General features: G+C 40.0%; 2 protein-coding genes across 10 annotated transcripts; both read right to left on the bottom strand.

The window, feature by feature from the left end:
* Nucleotides 1-675: 675 nt before the first annotated feature.
* LOC110955239 (protocadherin Fat 4) lies at nt 676-15,436 on the bottom strand. Of its 9 annotated transcripts, none has more exons than XM_022200151.2 (16): nt 14,641-15,403; nt 14,214-14,448; nt 13,641-13,982; nt 10,812-11,725; nt 10,551-10,725; nt 10,282-10,462; nt 9,848-10,098; nt 5,414-9,739; nt 5,227-5,328; nt 4,750-5,051; nt 4,569-4,654; nt 4,289-4,468; nt 3,993-4,120; nt 3,692-3,816; nt 3,335-3,593; nt 676-3,044 (listed from the first exon to the last, which is right to left on the bottom strand). In XM_022200151.2, exons 1-16 carry the CDS (start codon nt 14,692-14,694, stop codon nt 1,645-1,647), a joined length of 9,060 nt encoding a protein of 3,019 aa, XP_022055843.2. In that variant the 5' UTR covers nt 14,695-15,403; the 3' UTR covers nt 676-1,644. The 9 variants fall into 9 exon arrangements, with proteins under 9 accessions (XP_022055843.2, XP_022055842.2, XP_051813659.1 ...); XM_022200150.2 differs by having other exon boundaries at nt 3,692-3,909; nt 14,641-15,401; XM_051957699.1 differs by having other exon boundaries at nt 3,692-3,909; nt 10,282-10,444; nt 14,641-15,401.
* Nucleotides 15,437-17,286: 1,850 nt separating this feature from the next.
* hmgb1b (high mobility group box 1b) lies at nt 17,287-19,899 on the bottom strand. The gene is made up of 5 exons (XM_022200149.2): nt 19,742-19,899; nt 18,485-18,640; nt 18,240-18,385; nt 17,969-18,143; nt 17,287-17,872 (listed from the first exon to the last, which is right to left on the bottom strand). Exons 2-5 carry the CDS (start codon nt 18,629-18,631, stop codon nt 17,738-17,740), a joined length of 603 nt encoding a protein of 200 aa, XP_022055841.1. The 5' UTR covers nt 18,632-18,640; nt 19,742-19,899; the 3' UTR covers nt 17,287-17,737.
* Between the last annotated feature and the right edge of the window lie 1,083 nt (nt 19,900-20,982).

Below are 20,982 nucleotides of genomic sequence, written 5' to 3'. Positions count from 1 at the left end.
AGTGAGAAAACACACACGTGGAGCTTGTTTTATCCCTACAAACAATAAATAAAACATAAATGTATAAATGACAAGTTCAAAGCAAAATGTTATTTTTTAGTTTTAAATTCATTTTCAATTTCCTCCAGTTGTCTTTTTCATTCAGTCGTATTATTATTTTCAAGAAATATTTTCAGAATTATTCTGTGCTGAGTAAAATTTTGAACTTGAAGATGAAATTAACAAATTTTCTGATGTAAATCTTGTTTCTGTCTATAGTTCATGAAATCTAAAACTGGGTTGTTACACATGTAAATGCGAAATTAATCCCCTGACTGACAATAATTGAGTACAGTTCATTAAATGTCTCTCCTTGTATTTGAAAGTGTGCATGTGGCAAATTTTCAGCACTGTTTGGTTATGTTTTATATTTTAATCTGACATCTGACATCTGGTATTGCAGACATTGGGTAATGTAATGTTTTCTCTGCCATGTACTGAAAAATGCTAAGAGTAAAACCTTCAACAGACCGAACACCTCTGAATGTAAAATTTAAGTTGACCATTTGGTGGAGCCAAACCATCAGGGTATGTCTGATGAAGTGAAGACAGTGAATGCAATACTACTTTAGATTTTCCATTTTAAAATGAAGAAAAGATGAAGATATATGTGTTTGTAGAAGAGTCTGGTCAGAATTATTCCAAAACTGATTAAATTTTATTGATTAGAATATTCTTTGTTAACATGGAACACAGGCTGCACAGTGTTCAGTGGTTAACACTATTGTCATGCAGCTACAAGATCCCTCCAGCTTCCTCCCACAGTCCAAAAACATGCTGAGGTTGATTGGTAATTCTAATTTGTCCGTAGGTGTGAATGGGAGTGTGCTTGTTTGTCTCTAGTTGTGGCCCTTCGATTGACTGGCAACCTGTCATGTCCATAGAACATGGCATCAGACTTCACTTTCATCCTATAATGATTCTTAGAAACTTTTAAAGTACATTTTCCTTGCAAAAATCAGTTCCCTGCATTTGGTGGAGTATAAAGACCAAAGGTGTGTGCAGGAGAGACTTTCTTGTTTTGATTTCTCATATTCTGAATTTCCGGCCACATGTAAGTCTCCATTTATACTGCACATGGACACGCTACCCTGTAACTTTTTCACTTCTGCAAAATAATGCAGCCTCTTTGTTGTTCTTTATCCTACAAGCAGCATCCTGCATGTTCAAGTATTAAAAACTGAACATGTGCCAGAAGCAGTCAGCTAAGACATAATTAGTGCCACACAAACAAATTAATTTCCCATTACCATCAAATGTTGTCTTCTCATAGGCTTTGCATCCATATTTAAAGGGCATCATGAATTAAACCTCTGACCCCTTATGAAGATATAAAATTGACTTTGAACAGATAAATCTTCAGAGAAACAATAAAGCAACCAAGTAAACCAAAAAGAGGTTCAGTAAAAATTAAAACACGTTCCCCTGCTTTTCAATACCAAGTCAAATTAAAAATGTAGGATTTTCATGTCATTCAGTTTTATCATTAATCTATTTTGACAAGATAGATTTGCAAATTCATCACATCAAAAATATTTCCATAGTATGTAACTTGCAGACAACATTAATCCATGTAATTTATTAGTTACTTCTATATAATGACAATCAAATAATTTCCTCATTGTCACTTTGCGTATCATAGCTATATTTGGATTCAATGGGTAGATGTGCAATATCCTCAAATACTGGTGCATAGCTGCTAAAAGGTAGATGCATTTGTAAAATATCTTCCCATTGCTCTAACATAGTGCAGGCAGCACTTTCTGCTTTGCCCTCACCTGCAGCAGAGAGGCAGCTTTGTTGTAAGAATGAATTGACAGGCAGGATGCCTTGTTGTCTTAAACTGCAGCTTGGCAGGGATGACTGGTCATGTATATATTTTGTGCCACTGATGATAGAAAACTGTCCATACTCAGACTCTGAGCAGGTGAATGTGCTGTCTGTTTCACTCTCCGATGAGCCGTCCATCCTCATGGTGGACTTGGCGGGTCCAGACTTCAGGGTTGGTTGATGTGGCATTGTTTGCTCCAGAGGAGCGCTTAATTTGCTAATTTCTTCAAAAGTGAGACACTGTATTGGCTCCAGGGTCTCTGGTTGTAGGAATCTCTTAATGTAACGAGGCAACTGTCGAGGCTGCTCTGTGTCAAGCTTAGTCAATAACTGTTGGTTTCGGAAAGGAACATTTTGAGGCTTTGCGGGACTTTTTTCTTGACTGGGGGTTTCTTTCTTAAGCCCTGCTAAGAGCATCGTTAAATCTGCCCACTGTTTAGCACCTGCTTTCACACATTTTGTGCTGTAGAAATGTTTGTGCCAGCTGAGTTTCAGTGACGTATTGTCTGAATGATAGGCACTACAAATGCTGCCAATTTCATAGTACTCCAGCTCACTGTTTGCCACCTGCTGAGCACTTGACAGGCTGGTGTCACAGTAAAAATCAGCACTTGACCTCCGCTGATCTGCACTTACTGGGTCATGTCGATTCTCTTTTTCTGGAGACACGGCATCTGCGCTGTCACCAAAACAAAAAGCAGTGTTGTCTGTCCCCTGCTCTGTTTTCTGTGGTAGGCTCTCACTCTGACATGTTGCGTCAAACTGCCTCACTCTGCATAGGACAACAAGCATTCCAGAAACCACCAGCATGGAGATTAAAGGAAGAACCACAGCTATGAGCCACAGTGGTGTGCTACCCTGAATCTCAGAGCACTCATTATAGCTTTCCATTGTAGCAATACAGAGATCACAGAAATGGTCCGAGACATTATGTAAACAGATGCAGGACCTGCTCTGCACAGCCGGTCCACACGTCCAACGGTTTTGACAGTTTGAGAGACAAGTCCTCCGGGCAGTGTCCTCCACAGAGCACGGTGAGGGAAGGCAAACGCCTGGAAAGCTGCAGTTGGAGTGGGTAAGACTTGAACTGGGCCAGATGTCCACCATTAAACTGTGACCGCTGACAGGCAGAGTGTAACCGCTCACATTGAAATACTGCACACAGCCACTGAACCCTGTCATAAAAAGAACGAGGACGGTTCAGTATTAATATCAACTGTCTTTCCAACACCTCAGGCAACTTTACACATTATAGGTTGTACAGCGAGGAAAACTTAACCTGATAAAACTTCTTGTAAGAAGGGAAATGACTCAATATCTTGGTATATAAGACTTTCATCCGCTGAGGATCAGGGATAAGGACAAGACTGTGTTTTACATTTTCTGGCTTTTGTTTCATAAGTCTTTCACATGTTAATACTATAAATTGATTGAGTTAGTCATCGGATCCACTGTGTATCTTTACCTAGCTGTTGGAGCTTTGTGTCTCCTGTCAGTGCTGCACCAAGAATGATCTTTTCCACAGTTAAAGGAGTGAAATTCATACTTCGGTCAGTGCTGTTCAAGACTGGTTTATCATCCACAGACAGAAAAGTGTTCTGTCCATTGCTGAACAAGGAGAGGACATGCCAAACCCCATCAGCCACTGGAGAGTCCACAATGAACTCAGATAGGTGTCCTGACAGTGTGTCTTCGGAAACATACACAGGTTTTCTGTCTTTTATCTGAATTAGAAAGAAAAAAAAACAGCAACAAAACAGCAAAAAACAACTTGAAATATATACACAGGATAAGTGATGATCTAACTACATGTCATAAATACCTTCAGCATAATGTATCCCATCTGTCCAAGAATGAACATCAAAACTCCATCTTCTTTGGTCTTGAACTTGATGTTAATAACAGTTTGGTCTCTCATGGTTCCCTCTTTCTTACCACCGACCAAATCTTTAATCACATAGTCTCTCTTGAATCTCTCCTTAATAACATATTCAATATAATCCCTCCCATTAAAATGCAAAACAAGTTCGTCTGTCATTTCTGTTCAGGAAGGAAACAAAGTTTAATCTTTTACTCAAAATAAAATCAAATTTAAAAAAAAATCATATAGATTTTTTGTTTACCTTTTGCACAGTTTCTTCCAGTAAAAGGGCTTTTGCACTCACAAAGATAGTCAAACCAAAGGTCATGGCAAACACCAGCATTCTTGCACGGGACACTGAGACATGGTGACACTGCTGCTCGAGGACACCTTTATAAAATATATATAAAAGGAAAGACACGTTGCTGAAATTCTGGCACATACAAAATAAAAAAAATATATTTTTTGTAATAAAACATATACTTATATATATACGGACAAAGACTGAGGTGTTTGTTTATCTCCAGTATCTACATGTTTTAAATTTAACAAGCCTACCTATCAAAGATGTTATATGTTGCGAGGGCCATTGAAGGTCTCAACAGGATGCCATTAATGTGAATGTTTCGAATACATCCAACAAAGTCATGACTTTTTATCTGAGTGGGATGGAGTAAAATAAAGTCGATTGTCCTCAGTCCTCCAATTGTCATGTTATTGTTACCAACATCAAGAGTTCTGATTAGACATAAAGACAGAGAAAGAGAAATGATTGACACAAGTATACCCATACATACAAACAGAAATTTAAACTTAGTAATTACTGCTTTGCTTCTACCTTTGTGATATGCTGCCATCACTCTGTGAAAAACAAAATCCATTGGTTTCAACATCTGTGCAATTGTCCACATGCAAGGAACCCATCTATTGGACACAAATAGCACTCATGAGTTGTTTCAAATTCACTTCCTCCATTGAAAACTGTTGATTGATTCTATACAGACATATTTAAGACTCACATTTCCAATCCTCCTGACAGTGACACTGTGAAAAGCCCCATCTGCAACATGCTTGTGTGTCTGTAGTCTCACAGGTCCTGACCCCAGGTCATAAGAGAGCTGTACAGCTCCATCCAGTATCTCCAGCGCCAAGAAATCCCTGCTGGATGATCCTCTAGGATTGTAGAGGAGGAGGGAGTTCCTCTGCACTGTAGCAAACTCCAGAGAAACTAAATTAGTCCTGCGATCCAGTGAAGGAAACTCCATGAAAGACAGCTCTTCAAAGCCATAGCTGTGTTCCTCGCAGTGGACTCCACTGACTCCTGATATAATGACAAAATTCAGCATTAAGATGTTTTAATGCATTTTGTAGTTGTAACTTGACAAAAATGTTGTATGTTTTAAACCTGTAATTAAGAATGTCACTGTTTTCAATGAATATCTTTCCTAAAATGATGAACTTTCGCTTTCAAGATCCCCTTTTTGCAGTGTTCTTACCAAATGGACAATTGCAGGAGAAACCAGTCTGCAAATTGATGCAGCTGCCCTCAACACAGGGCGCTGACCTGCAGTGGTCTATAAAGACCTCACACTTTTCACCTAAAATAAAAAGCAAAACACAAATTTAAAAATCATTTCTGGCTTCTGTAAACACATAATCTGTGTCTTCTAGGTCAAAGTCTACCTTCAAATCCAGGCACACAGTGACAGTGATATCCATCCTGAGAGGGAATACAAGTTCCCCCATTTTGGCACTTCACCTTCAGGCATTCATCTCCATCAGCAGAGCAGACAGATCCAGAGAAGCCACTCTGACAGTGACAGTAAAAGCTTCCTTCAGTATTCACACATGTGCCTCTATTCTCACAGGGATTCAACTCACATTCGTTGATGTCACCTTCACAGAGTGAACCTGTGAAGCCGACTGGACAGGTACAATTAAAAATCTCTTTCTGTGGTGACACGAAGATCACTGCTGCACTTTCCAGGACAGCAACCTCCTGGCTGATGAAAATGTTTTTGCTGCAGGTTGCCCTGTTTTGACAAGGGCTGGTGAGACACGGGTCACTGGTGATGTGAGAAATGGTCACGTTGCTCTGAGCCTCCAGTAATTTCTTATGTCCAGCAGATATACCGCTTGCTACCTCTTTGCTAAGATACTGACCATTGTAATTTTTGACAGCAGCCAGCAGGAGGATTTCATTGCCAATATGTTTGATTCCAAACACGTGAGTTTTTGAGGCTTGGAGATTAAAGAGACTGTCGAGAGCTTTTACAAACCTCAAATACTTATTGGACAAGAACTCTTCCACTGAGGGTGATGACACATAGAATAATATACAGCTGTCTATAGAGGCATTAGTGAAGCCTTTGTAGTTTACGTAGATGCTGTTGTTAACCGGAAAGTGAAGCTGGTCTGTAGCTTCGATGGTGATGTTAAAGGTGGCCTCACCTTGAAAGGGAGCTGACCACAGCTCACATGTGCCATTAGGTATTACAAACATGTTAACTGGCCCACTTTTGATGGTGCAGCTGAATGTGTCATCCACATCCTGATCCTCAGGATGTACGTTTCCAATCATGCCTCCTTGGAAAGAACTGCCAAAGTATTTCACCTCAATGAAAATGTTTCTTGAGAATGCGGGGTTATCATTTTCATCCATGACCCTAATATGGAGGGTTGTTGTTGATGATAGTGGAGTAGGAACTCCTGCATCTCCAGTAACCACCACAAGTTGATATGCGGAGGTTTGCTCTCGATCAATAGTCTGTGTGGTGAGTAAAAGTCCGTCAGGTGTAAGTAAAAAACCAGTTGAACGATTTAATAACAAATATGTAAAAGGACCCTGGTTTGGTGGTAAATCTGAATCGGATGCATTTAATCTGGTGACTATAGTGCCTTCAGGTTGGTTTTCCTTCACCTGAACTTCAGTTGCTGTGAGTTTAGGGGCATTGTCATTTACATCACCAATGGTCACAGAGACAGTAGTCGTCCCAGTGGCTGGTGGAGAACCATTATCAGTGGCTGTAACAGTCAGATTATAAACTGGCCAGAGTTCCCTGTCAAGTGGAGAATTCACTGAGATAAGACCACTGGATGGATCAATGGCAAAAGAGAAGTTTGTGTTTCCATTTTCAATGCTGAAGAAGAAACGATTCCAGTCCAAGATGGAGTCCTGATCCAGAGCACTCACTGTCACCACAGATGTCCCAGCTGGACTGTCCTCTGTAATATTTGCTATGTAACTTGTAGGAGTGAACACGGGCGGATCATTTGTGTCAATCACACTAACATGGACCAAAGTCTCATCAACATCCATCCCAGTAATAACACCATGGTTCTTTGCCAGAACTTTTAAAGCTACATGGCTGTTACCTTGTTTCCTCAGACTGTTTGTGGTGAATATTTCTCCAGAAAGTGTGTCAATTTCAAAGCCCATACTTTTGCTCTGACCAAACATCAAGTAAAACACCTGACCTTCAAAGCCTTGGTCGTAATCCGTGGCTGTCACTTTTCCAATCAGAGTTCCAATAGACACATTTTTAAATACTGAGAAGTTAAATTCTTTTTTCCTGAACTTTGGTGTGAACTCATTGACATCAGAGATTTGGATGACAATGTGTGCTAAACTAAATAAAGTATGCCCACCAGTGTTTGACGCTTTGATTGTTATATCAAAGATCTGCTCTTGCTCGTAATCAAAGACATCCAAAGTGGTGATTGCGCCATTTGTTGAATCAATTGCAAATTTATCCACATGGCCAGCAATAACAGAGTAGGATATTTGTGCATTTGTGCCTGAATCACTGTCAGTAGCCTTCACATGTAGAACATTAGTTCCAATTTTTGAGTTTTCAGGCACTGACGTGGTATACTCTGAGGATGAAAAGGCTGGAGGATTATCATTCACATCCATGACTATTACTGTAGCATTTACCATGCCCGTTTTAGAGACCCACCCACCATCTGTGGCTTTGATTTGGAAATGATAAGTGCCTTCTTTTTCAAAGTCAAGCTCTTTGATCAGAGTTAGCAGTCCAGAGACTTCTCCAACTGACAATGGTAAATATTGATTTTCTGGACTGATGCGGTACATGATTGCACCATTGGGGCCATAATCCTCGTCTTCTGCTTGAATTTTCCCAATTACTGATCCTACAGGCAAGTCCTCAGGGACAGAAAAAATAACATGTGGTTTGCTAAAGCTTGGAGAAAATTGATTCATTCCAGTAATTTCAAAAGTGATTTCAGTCTGTGATGTTAAAGAGGGAGTGCCTTGGTCTTTAGCCACAACGAATAAAGTGAGGAACAGATTTTCAGCATCAGCTAAAGTCTGATTTAAGATGACCTTTCCACTGTCAGCTTGAATCCAAAAGAAATCAGATGCATTTCCTCCATCCAGAACATACTCAATATCAGCACTCCTGTTGACATCTGGATCTATTGCTGTTAACTGGACCACCTCAGTTCCCACAGGCAGGTGATACGGAACAGGAATCAGAGGCTGTACAGGTAGAAACTTTGGTGGGTGGTGGTTATATTGTTCCAATCTCACTGTGACTGTGGCATTACTATGCATAGGAACAATGCCACAGTCAAAAGCAACAACTGTAAACTGACTGATTTCAAAAGCAGAATTGCGTAGCATCAGCGGCTGCTTTGTATAGATTTCTCCAGAGGAAGCATTCACCCAAAACTCCTCATTTGGAGGTTCAATAACATAGAAAATCTCACCGTTTTGCCCAATGTCTGCATCTGTAGCAACAACCTGCAAGACAAACACCTCTTTATCTTGTGTTTCAGGGAGAACAACCATATAAAAGTTATCAGAAAACACAGGTCTATTATCATTGACATCTAAAATGACTATACTGACATCTGTGCTTATACTCCATGCTGAATCATTTGCGTTTACTTTCAAGATGTAATGATCCTGCACCTCCCTGTCCAAACGTCCTTCAACAGTGATGTAGCCGGTGGTGGGATCAATATTGAAAAGCGTATCATCACTTTGGTCAGCTAGGAAGTAATTAATCACTGCATTAGCATCAGTATCATCATCAGTTGAGGTGACTTGTATAACTGAGTGTCCAACAGGGACATCCTCGGGCAGCTCTGTGTAAAAAATCTGTGAAAAACGAGGTGCGTTGTCATTTCTGTCTAACACAGTGATAATAACAGTGGTTTTGTCTTTATGAAGAGGATTGTTTATCTCTGTAGCTTCAACTGTCAAATTGAATTCAGGAATATCTTCTCTATCTAAGCTTCCAGTGGTGCTCAATAAACCATTTTCAAGGTCAATAATAAAAAAGTTATCAGTGTTTTCTTCTGTTATGTTGTACTGCACTGTGCCGTAATTGCCAGAATCTGCATCAACGGCGAGAACATCACAAACCCCAGACGGTGGGGAATTCTCAAAAACCTCACATCTGTACTCAGACTGAGTGAACTGTGGGAAATTATCATTTACATCAGTGATGTTTATGTAAATTTGTGAAAATGATGAGAAGGGAGGCAAGCCGGAGTCTCTGGCTTCTATCAACAAAGAAAACTCCTTTTTGTTTTCATAATCCAGTGGGTTCTCCAATGTCAGTGCTCCACTTAATTGCTCCACATGAAACATGTCTTCAAAGTTTCCGGAAGCAAGATAAAAAGAGATGGGTTCAGCTCTGGTGCTTGTCGCAGAGACCACAGCAACCAACGCTTCCACTGGCTCATCCTCAGAGAGGGAGTAGCTCTGAACATCCACATTCATCTGTGGGAACTCAGAGACATCCTGGAACCTGATGCTGATAGTCGTGGTGTCAAATTTAGGGAATTCTCCACCATCTTCTACATGCACATTGACAATAATATCATCCATTCTCTGGAGAACACTTGTGGTGAAAACAGTGCCACTGTACAGATCGATGGAAAACAGGTCTGAACTTGGTCCATATAATGAATAATGTAATTCTGCATTCATGTCAGTGTCTTCATCTGTTGCTCTTACTGCACATACAACTGAACCTGCAGAAAAACAGCATGAAAAAACATGAAATTGTCCTCTTAACCCTGACAGTTTATCCAGGAATGGAATGAAATATATGACTGACAAGCAGAAGTTAAATCTCTCACCTGGAGGTAACCCAGTGGGCACGTAGGCCACATAGGGGCTGTCCAAAAACTGGGGCCAGTGGTCATTGACATCTCCAATAAGTATGATCACAAATACAGAGCTTGATAGAGGCTGTGCAGGATGCTTATCACTACCAATCACTGTCAGCCTGTAAATAGCTACTGTCTCCCTGTCCAGGATACCGGTTGTAAACAGTTCTCCAGATGTTTCCTCAATGGCAAAAGGTACATCAAGGTCTTCCATAAAGTACCTAAATAGAAAACATAAGACTTTCTCCGTACATCCCAATAAAATCTAATGTAAACATACTGTATATAGCATTCTGAAAGTTGCTCTAATGCAGTATATTACACTAATTCAAAAGACCTCTGACCTGAAAAATACCTCTTACTATGACTCTCAAATATTAAATGTCTTTTTGTGAGAACGTTACCTTATTTCCCCGTTGACACCCTCATCAATGTCAGATGCCATTATCATGGCAAACACAGTACCAATAGGACTGTCCTCAGGTAAGATGGTGTTGTAGACTTCCTCAGTGAACTCTGGATGATTATCATTGACATCATCCACTATGACATGAACAGTCAGAGTACCTGTCAGAGGTGGAAATCCTTCAAATGACAAAGCAACATTTATTAACAAACGAAATGATGACGATATTGTTGCTATAGGCTGTTATTTAACTGGGACTTAAATCACCTGAATCAACCGCAGTGATGGTGATGATATGTAGCGATTCCTTCTCCTTGTCTAGAGTGTGTAAAATCTCAAACGTGCCACTGGGCGTGATGGAGAATAAACCATCACTATTTCCTGACTGTATGAAATAGGTAAGCTGACTGTCCATCCCTAGATCTTCATCCAAAGCTGAGACCTGATCAAAAAAGACAAAGAAATTACCAACCAAACTCTCTCTTATCAATATTCTTGAGCTTTTACTTCACTGAGACCCAGTTGCACCTGATGTATTAACTCAAATGGATCCTCTTCATTTTCCTTGACATGTATGATGAGTGTTTCTGGAGAAAACTGAGGTGCAAAGTCATTGATATCCAACACTGTGACATTGACAGCAGCAGTAGCAGATCTGGGGATGTTCCCCTGATCTACAGCAGCTATGATGAAGCTGTAGTTTGGGTCCTTTTCCCTGTCCAGTTTGTCCATGACTGTGACAACACCCCGAACTGCGTCCACCACAAACGGACTCGTCTGGGTCAATATATACCTCACTCGTCCATTTGGTCCAGTATCCTGATCATAGGCCTGAACCTGAAACAGACTTGTTCCTCTGGGGATGTCCTCTCTGACTGTCAGGCTGTAGTTGCTTTGTAAAAACTCAGGATCATGGTCATTTGCATCCTCAACATGCACCGTGAGATTCATTGTGGTTGCCATTTGGGGTGAGCCTCTATCAGTGGCTATTACAGTAACAGTCAGCATATCTACCACTTCTCTGTCTAACATCTCCTCCAGGTATATTGCTCCACTTCTGTCATCGATGCTGAACATCCCACCAGCTGTGTTGTTTAAATAATATAAAACCTTCCCGTTGGATCCAGCATCTTCATCCTCAGCATGTACAGTCACTATAACAGAATGAAGCAGGGTGTCTTCTGGTATATTAACACTTGTGGGTGACACAAACACTGGAGCATTATCGTTGACATCTTCAACAACCACAATAACTTGAGCTGTGCTGGTGAGCTGAAAAGACACCGGCTGGACACAGTCGTTCGCCATCAAGGTAAGATTGTAGGAGGATCGTCTCTCTCTGTCTAACTCTTTGTTCAAGCATAAATTACCCGTTGAATGGATGAAGAACACATCCTCTTCATCACCACCAACCACTTTTAGCTTTAGTTCTCCGTTGTCACCTGGCAGAGAGGATCACATAACACATGACTTGTGGCGAACGATAGAGACAGCATCATGGTAAAAGCTTGGTCTAGAGTAAGATATGGGACGACATCTATCATTTACTTCTACTTAGTGGTTAATTAAACTTGTCTGATGCATTATCATACACATTTAAACATGCATTTCAAAAAATTGAATTTTCTTAACCCATATTGTATAAAGTTAAGGCAAAAGTTACTCATACAGATGCCAAATTTGGATTTAAAGGGAATTTTTCTTTCAACAATAGGTTTATTCTGACAAGTAAGACATTCAAATTAACTATTTATATGTTTGTTTTAAAAATTTCTTACAAAAAAAAATGTTCAAAATTACCCCTTAAAATCATCTACAATATTTGAAATAATGCATGCTTCATTACCATTCCATATGGTCCTGGTAAGTTCTACCATGCTCTAGAGCACTTGAACACATTGTGAACAGCTGATGCAATAGTTTTTTAGTCAGTTAATTGCAAGTCAGAACAGAGTTCCACATTGGTCCACAAATGTAAAAGGTCATGGTCAGAAGCCAAAATGACCACTGCAGTACCAAAGAAGAATCCAGTGATCATCAGCAAGACGCTTGTTAGCAGTTATAAGAACTGCTTGATAGCTGTAATGGCAAATATAAGTGTTGCCACTGAATACAAAAAAGGGTGTGAGTGATTTTGAATATGGTAATAGTATCATTAATGACTCTAATCAAATGTCTAACTGTCTTGTATCACTTGTTTATGCCAGTTTTAGCCAAGAGAAATCCATCTGTCAGATAAAAAGTCACTATAAATCCAGATTTGACAGTGTATGAATAATATTTAATTTAGCTGTAAATCAAGATGCATTTTGCATGCGTCTGATCCTATGTTTGCTGTTAATAAACTATAATTAGGCATTTGTTAGCAATGAACAAAAGTGTGTGAAAACACCGGAAGTGTGTGGTCTTTGCAGCCCATTGTTTCTTTGTAATGCTGCATACTGAAGCATCATTCTCAGCAAAACATAATTGGGTAAATAATTTAAGGTAAACACAATCATGTCTGGGTTTGTCTTGCCAAGTGTGGAAAAACTGTGTTAAAATAAATGATCCCTTTTCTACTCATAGCATGTGCTCTGCGCTACAGGCCCCATGTTGCTATCATTCAGTGTTATAAGTGCTGAAAGATCCGGCTGATGTTAGGGCTAATTATAGATAGTGCAGAGTTTTTGCAAAAGAAATCGCTATCATGTATGGCAATAACATCTCATTAGTTTGAGCTGAACTGTGAGATGCAGGGCTAGTTGTGAATTTGACCCTCATTAATTGCTAAGACCCACAAATCCCTTGCTGGAGGAGCAGCTCCAATATGAAAAATGGAAACAGGACAGAGAAAATAAATCGTGTATTTATCATGAGCCCGCATGAGCAGTTCAGACTTTGAACAATTTATGTACAATGAATAGGTTCTCTGCAGAAATTTGTAAAAAAAGTAGGATTTCTTTTGTGTGTTTTAACACATTTGTATATTTGTGCTTCACTTTTTGAAATTCCAGTCAATTAGAATCATTCAGCTGTTCACAAAATCACATTTGTATGATGAATTCCTTCAGTATTGTACATTTTGATCAGTGTTGCTCATGAAATGTTGCTTTAAAAGAGCCAGCAAAGAAATTCTCACACACAGGAGCAGTGGAAAGGCCTGTTTTTTTGAGAGGTCACAGATGTGTGCTGTACCAACTAAGACAAATTGAAGATGCAAGACAAAAAAGCAACTTTAAACCTGAATGTGAAGTGACACCGAAATGATCTTTTGGGGTTAATAAAGTACCTATCTGAGTATGTTTCAATGTCATACAGGTATAATCTACAAACATAGCATGGTGGGAATGTTTCAGCTGTACTTTGCACACTTACCATCATCTTTATCAGACACATTCAACCACAGGAAGCAAGTGCTGACTTGTGTGTCCTCTAGCAGTGATGCAGAAAAGGCGTGCGTACTGAAAACAGGGGGGTTGTCGTTCACATCCAGCACATTGAAGTAAACTCTGACACTGGATACTTGCGAATCCCCGTGCTGTAGCACCACTGTGAGAACATAGAATCTTTGTGTTTCAAAATCCAGGCTGCGGGATAATAGGAACTCCCCTGACATTCGGCCGAGCAGGAACAGGTTCTCTCCGTCATCCTCCTGAACTGAGTAGGTGATAGGCGTGAGAGTCCCAAAGTGCGTTTCCACCTTTCCCACAACTGTTCCTGTCAACACAGTGGATAATGCATAATTACAGGGAAGTTCACATAACAACCGGGGAGTGAAAAGAAAACTTTTGTCAACATTGCTGTGGAAAACAGAAGGATCTTTACTGTCTTACATGCTAAAAATTAGGAGAGTATTGAGAAAGTTACATATTTCGAAAAAAAACAATCAAATGAACCGTTGTCAACAAACAACATGCACGGGTGCGTACATGAGGAAAGATGACTAACCTGGTACTGTGTCTTCTTTCACTTGAAATGAATACACTGCTTTGGAGAAAGCCATCTGTGTTTGCCATCTGTTATGAGTGCTGACTGTGCCATGCTTCAGCACAGCATCAACAGATGTATGATACCAGGAGGGAAGCGTATGCTGCCCTAAGACAATATCTGCAAACTCCGTCTCACTGCTCATATTTACTGCATTTCCAGATGAAGGGTCATGAGCGAAAGCAATATTAAACACCTGAGGAAGCAAAGAACTCTCTTTTTGAAATGCAATATGCGTATACAACTTTTGAGCCATTTACATGTACATGATTGGAATTGGAGATTTGTTTTCACGCTCCACATATGTAAATTCATTTTAACTTAAAATGTATTAAAATTCACGCAGATTGATAAGTATAAACAAACTGTAATCAACAGGACAACTTACCACAAAACAAAACAACAAAATGACACGCTTTCTCCATTGCCCTGTAGAGTCCATTATGCTGTTTACTTCCCAAGTGCCTCTTTCTTGGTCATAATTACAAAATCAAGTAAGAGCAAAAGATCCTACGCAAAACAAAACAGACGCGGCATAAAAAAGTGAAGTCCTGGAAACTGCTCAGCATTACCGCCACACAAAACTATAAAAGCTGTATCCATAGTGATTAGCCAATCTGCTCAGCTTGTAATCCTGACTGACACGCCTCTTTGACATCACTCTATGCAAATCCTGCAGTCCACAAGAAAAAAGTTCCTTTAAGGCTCCAAAATGAAGCAGATTAAAACTTTGTTGTTATATTTATTTCAAAAGAAAACATGCCTCATAATCTTTAATCACTCCTTTCTTTATAAATTGAGGATAAAAAAGAGCGATAAAAGCTCTCCTACTATGTTTTGCTGAATCAATCTGTTTTATATTCCCTCCATGGATTTTGCTATTGAGGTTACTCAATGTAGACATGAAATGGACTCTTTGAACAGTTGCCCGCAGTAAGGTAGCCTGGAGGGAGGCTTTCTTGTTGCATGTCAGATGGGGGGATTCAGAGACTGCAAGCCATTCATTCACCGGGTAAAAGGAGAGAAAACAGCAGAAAAAAAGAACAGACACTCTGAATCACTGGTTTCAAAGAGAGCTGACGTGATATCGCAGCGCAGAATGTTAAAGCTGAATTTAGATTTTACTGTGTATCATACCTGAGTACACAACTAGAAACCAAACCTTGCTTGGAGAAAACTGTGTTTCATTGAATGTAATTTCTCTTTCATATGCAAAATTAAATTACCACTTTTATGGTTTACTAAATTGCTGCAAATAAGGTACATACAGGAACATCATTACTGCTGTCTAGAATAAAAACAGCTGCTGTGACCCTGATGTTAATTACGTGCAGGAACACTGAGCCACTTTCTGTCTTAGATGCACTGAAAAGAGACCACTGTGGCTTTGTTCATATTTGCAAACAATTCAGAGAAGAGGGCAGTGACGTGTTGCGCAGTAAAGGACAGCGCTGCTGAGAAAAGCCTGATAAATGGACATGTGACCCCCCTTTAAGTGACTGTGAGGCCAACATGACTGTGAGATTGTCTCCAATTACAGGGAATGGCAACTCATTCCCAGGCAGGGATCACAAAAGGTCCCTTGCTTTGACTCACTGGGGAAAAGCACACACAAAAAGCCCTTTCTTCAGTATTTTTTTTAACCTTTACTGAGACAAAAATAAAAGCATATTACTCCATTTTGTTTTCATTGTGCTCAGTCCAAATCAGTGTCTGTGGACATTTACGTGACACAGAATATAACCAAAAGTCAAAGTTGTCTCAGTGACCGGTGAGGTTGAGTTACAGCAAACAGGTTTATTGGTTTCTCTGAACAGTGAAGACTTTGTTTGCGGCGCTGGAACTAAAAATGAAGCCCACTTTGTTTGATTTTATTTTTTTAATGTCCGTAACGTCTGATGTCTTCTCATGAATGATTGTATGTCCTTTGGGTGTCCAACTTTAATTGTGGAGCATATGATAGAAGATGAAGGTTCTTTGTTTGTAAAGATTAGCAAGAAGCTGCATTTATGACCTCACACCAACTGCTTTGGCTTCAAACGAAAAACAAGATTTTTTTTTAAATTGAATGTTATTGAATGTAGGATAAAGCGGTGTATAGAGAATGGATGGATGGATGTTATTGAATGTGCCCTTCTGTATTTGTGTTCTTGCATTGTGCATAATTAATTAATCCACAGTCTTTATTCAGTGCAGGTTTAGAACAAAGCTTCAGTGCTGCATATGGTCCAGATCTGGAATGAAGATGGGGCTGTAAATGCTCAAAGGGTCTAAGAATCACACTAATTACTAGGTAGGTTTTCTGTGGGTCAGAGGAAGAATTTTGTTGTCAATGAAACTACAACCCCCAACTGCAAGAGAATTTTTCTAAAGCCGTGTAAGTAGGCACAACACAACAACGAGCTGATTAACTGCCTACACTGTACAATCTGTGCGCCACCTTCTGGATCCAAGTTGTCCAAACTACAACTGGTACCATGATCAAGTAGAGAAATCACTCTCAGTTTTCAAGGCATTTTAATAATCTTGCAGGATGTGGATTCATTGGTTCTTTCCAAATCATATCCCATGTATGTTATAGATTTGAAACAAAAAAAAATCATCAAAACAAATTTCCTAATTGAACTTTTTTTAACGGTGTTCAAATTCTTCACTGCTTCCTGCTCTGCTGTCTGGACATTTCCCTGAATCCAACAATATATTGTATATCCAGAACCACGATCATCAAACAGATCTTTGCACTGCAAGAGAAACTATGTGAAAAACCGTTAATAGCATTCCATCTTCATTTCACAGCTTTAAACTGGCTGTGTTCCGCTATCCTTGTTGAACAGATCTCGACAGCAACAAGAACAAAGCCACGTCAGGCTGTCGTGCACTTATTGACTTGTGCAGGCACCCGATTCACTTTGTAAATGAAGTCTATTTATGCGTGTACCTGACGAGCTCCGTGCTCTACACAGCGGGTCTGCTGACTGGTAGGCTCGGAGATGTCGAGACAGCTAAAATTAGAAGTGGAATCAAAAAACTCAACTTCTTAAAAAAACCAAACAAAAACGACCTTTATTGAAGACATTCTTGAATGTCGACAGCTGCATTTGATATTAGAGTGGTATTCAAAGAACAATAAAAAGACATTGGGACAGCACATAAAAAAATATTTTTCAAAATAAGGAAAATACACTACCAACTCAGAAATCTCATTTTTGAGTTGCAACACCTAAAGACTAGTTACTTCCATACTGATTTGTAGTCCTCCTAAACTGTTACATAATATGGCAGGGATAAAGAACTACCACTAGAAAATCTGAAACTTAAGATATGAAGTGTTAACTTTACAAAAAAAGGAGAATAACACTGTACATCTTAAAAACATTAAATATACACATGTTCTTGTTCAATCTGACTTCTGTTTCAAGACGGTGAATTGAGTATATTAGGATTATATGGCATAAACAAAACCTCAGGTCCCATCCCTATGCAGTCTACTCATCATCCTCATCCTCGTCTTCTTCCTCCTCCTCGTCACCCTCCTCCTCTTCCTCTTCGTCATCATCGTCGTCAGCTGCAGCAGCTGATTCTGAATCCACTTTGCCCTTTGTGCGGTAGGCAACGATATCCTGTGGGAAAATGTCTTGTCAGTGCTACAACACAATCTTGTTAAAGAAATCTGATTTAATACAAGCTGAAAATATGCTCATCAAATTGTTATTTACCTTGTCATATTTCTCCTTCAACTTGGCCGCCTTCTTCTCATATGGCTGCTTATTTTCTGCAGATGAGCTGTTCCACATTTCACCCAGTTTCTTTGCTGTGTCCCCAATGGAAAGTCCAGGGTTCTCCACTTTTACCTTGGGGCGAAAGTCTGCACAGAACAGGAAGAATGCAGAGCTGTGGGGAGAAAAAAATGTGGTGTTTAATGTAAAATAATACGTTATTCTTAGAGAGAAATAATCTGACTGTGTACAGGGTGATTATGGTACGTACGGTGGTCTCTTGGGGGCATTGGGGTCCTTGAATCGCTTTTTCTTCTGGCCCTTAGGGGGAATGTAATTCTTCATCTCCCTCTCATAACGAACCTTGTCTTGTTTGGCCATATCTTCAAATTTGCCTTTCTCTTTTGGTGACATCGTCTTCAAGGAAACAGAAACAGTATTAAAACACCCCTTGATGGAAAATACAAGATAAGGATAATAATCTAAGATGAATACATTGAGATTCATTTGTATTACCTTCCATCGCTCAGAGCATTTCTTGGAGAACTCTGAAAAGTTGACCGAGGCATCAGGATGCTTCTTCTTATGCTCCTCTCGGCATGTTTGCACAAAGTAGGCATATGAGGACATTTTGCCCCTTGGTTTCCGAGGATCTTTCACCATCTTGGCTTACTAAATAGGGAGCAAAAATATGCTTTGACTTAAATGTATGCAGCAATGCAAAAATATCCAAATAAGCCCCTGTTCAATTGTCTGCCTCTTGCTTTGTCAGTTCCACCTATTGTTTAAATCGGGTGGTGGGAGGAGGGTGTCTGGAGTGACTGATGATCCATTGTATGATGAGGCCAAAATGATGCTCCTCCTAAAACTACAATCAGCTACACATTATTTTACTGGCGCATTATCTTTAGCATTCATCCACAGTGATTTAATTCTAAGCTACAATAAAAGACACATTATTTAGGAACGCTGGCTAATGTGCAGCTCGCCGGCTTGGGGGTGTACATGAATATATTAGCATTAGCTTCCGCCTCCATTGATTGTTCGCTAGCTGTTAGCCATTACGGCTTTGTGTCTTCTTGCTTTTAGCGTTAGCCTGTAAGCTAGCTTGCATGACACAGTGCTCATCTCATGAGACGATTATTAAAATGGCTGATTACAGTGCAAACAATGGCTAGCGGACTGTTTTCACACACCCTCCGTCCGTTTTGACTATCATCGGGCTCCATTTGTAGCCATCCTGAATGTTTACGGATTATCGGATTTAAAGTTTCAATGAAAGTGGTATTGATGTGGGAGAAGGATGCTCCGCCTGTATCACCGCACCCCGGGCAGCCTCATCTCTAGTCAGCGGCATTAACCTACATTCAGCTACCAGCTAGCATTAGCCTTTATGATAGCAGAGCAGCCAGTCACCGCTAGCAGGCTGTGGGAGTTAGCTCGTCGCTATTAGCTTGTAACGCATTAACGGAAGTAAACCGGGTGGAATGAATATTACTAAATCACCGGGAGAGTCACTACTTAACGTTCACCGTTTTTTGTTACGGTTGTTATTCACCGCAGCGGCTAATGTCAGCGCCCGGTAACTACGTAGCCAAGTTAGCAAGACACCGTTGAACAGCAGGAGCTTAGCATCCTCATCCAGCGCAGCGATGCAACCAAACCAGTACAACGGTGATGTACTCTCTGCTAAACACATCCTATGTCATTGTTTCATTCATAAGAGTCCCACACTGGCCGCTATGTTGATAAAATAAGGTTTGTGCTGCTTACCCCTACAGCTCTAAATGACCAGCTGTGCGTCCGTACGTCTCAAACAATGGGACGAAAAGCTCCGTCAGTGCGCGGTCTTTTGGCTCCGAGGATCCGTCTGTGTTTATCCTGTGTGCGGGGCTCCGGCTGTCGGACATTGGCTGCCGCCAACTCCTTGGAGTATCTTATTGGACGCAGAGTGTCACTGCTGCTTGTTGTTCGGTTGGTTCTCCACAATACGACGCTGCGGTGGCGCTAAACTTGAATGACAGTCGGTGCGTTTCAGTGAAGGGAAACATCGATGGAAGCTGGAAGAGGAATCAGTGCAGAGCTGAGCATTGAGCAGTACAAAAAACTGTGCTTTAAGAAAGAGAACACTATAATGTGAAGTTACTCCTTGTACACTAATCCAAAAAATTGTATTATCAGCCAGCTATTCCATATAAGTAATGAGTTATATTTACTTAACAACTTCATGTGCAACATTTGATTATCATATACACCATTATTTTATTGCTTTAGTAGCATTGCCAATATTACTTTTTACTTTTCTGCCTTGCTTTAATTTAATCTTACCCAATACTGTTTATGACTATTCAGTTATTCACTGCTGTTAGCTGATTGTCCATATGCATTTTAGATTTACCACCTTTGGTTTATTTTAATGTTATTGTAGTTTCAGAGCAAAATCTATCACATTTATTACATTCCTACCATTATGGCATCACACTTCTGGATTGTTATTATGTGTTCATGGATTTATAGGAAGCATTTTAATGCCGTTACTGACTAGTGTGAAACTAATTTATTATTATTTAATCTGAGTTTAATTTTATTCCATTTGAACAGGTTGAAATCAAGTCACTTGGAAAGGAGATGAGCAAAGCTCCACTGTGTTACCAAAATACTGAAACTACACTATTAAAGTCAAATCATTGTTATTTATATTGTCAATTTTTTAAAAAAAAACAGAGATTGAGCTAAAGTGCTTTTCAGAACAGAAAAAAGATTGAATATACCTTAACAAATTTGAATATTAAGGTTGAGAAGGGGCTGCACAGTGGAGTAGTGATTAGCACTTTCTCCTTGCAGCAAGAAGATTCCCGGTTCAAATCCCGGCCTGAGCCTGGGATCTTTCTACATGGAGTTTGCATGTTCTCCCTGTGCATGTGTGGGTTTTCGCCGGGTACTCCCACAGTCCAAAAATATGCTGAGGTTAATTGATAACTCTAAATTGCCCGTAGGTGTGAATGTGAGTGTGC

The sequence above is a fragment of the Acanthochromis polyacanthus genome, chromosome 13 (genome assembly GCF_021347895.1).
Source record: "Acanthochromis polyacanthus isolate Apoly-LR-REF ecotype Palm Island chromosome 13, KAUST_Apoly_ChrSc, whole genome shotgun sequence".
NCBI classification, from domain to species: Eukaryota; Metazoa; Chordata; class Actinopteri; family Pomacentridae; genus Acanthochromis; species Acanthochromis polyacanthus.
The sequence above is the reverse complement of the archived record's forward strand: the minus strand, read 5'-3'. Positions and strand labels throughout refer to the sequence as shown.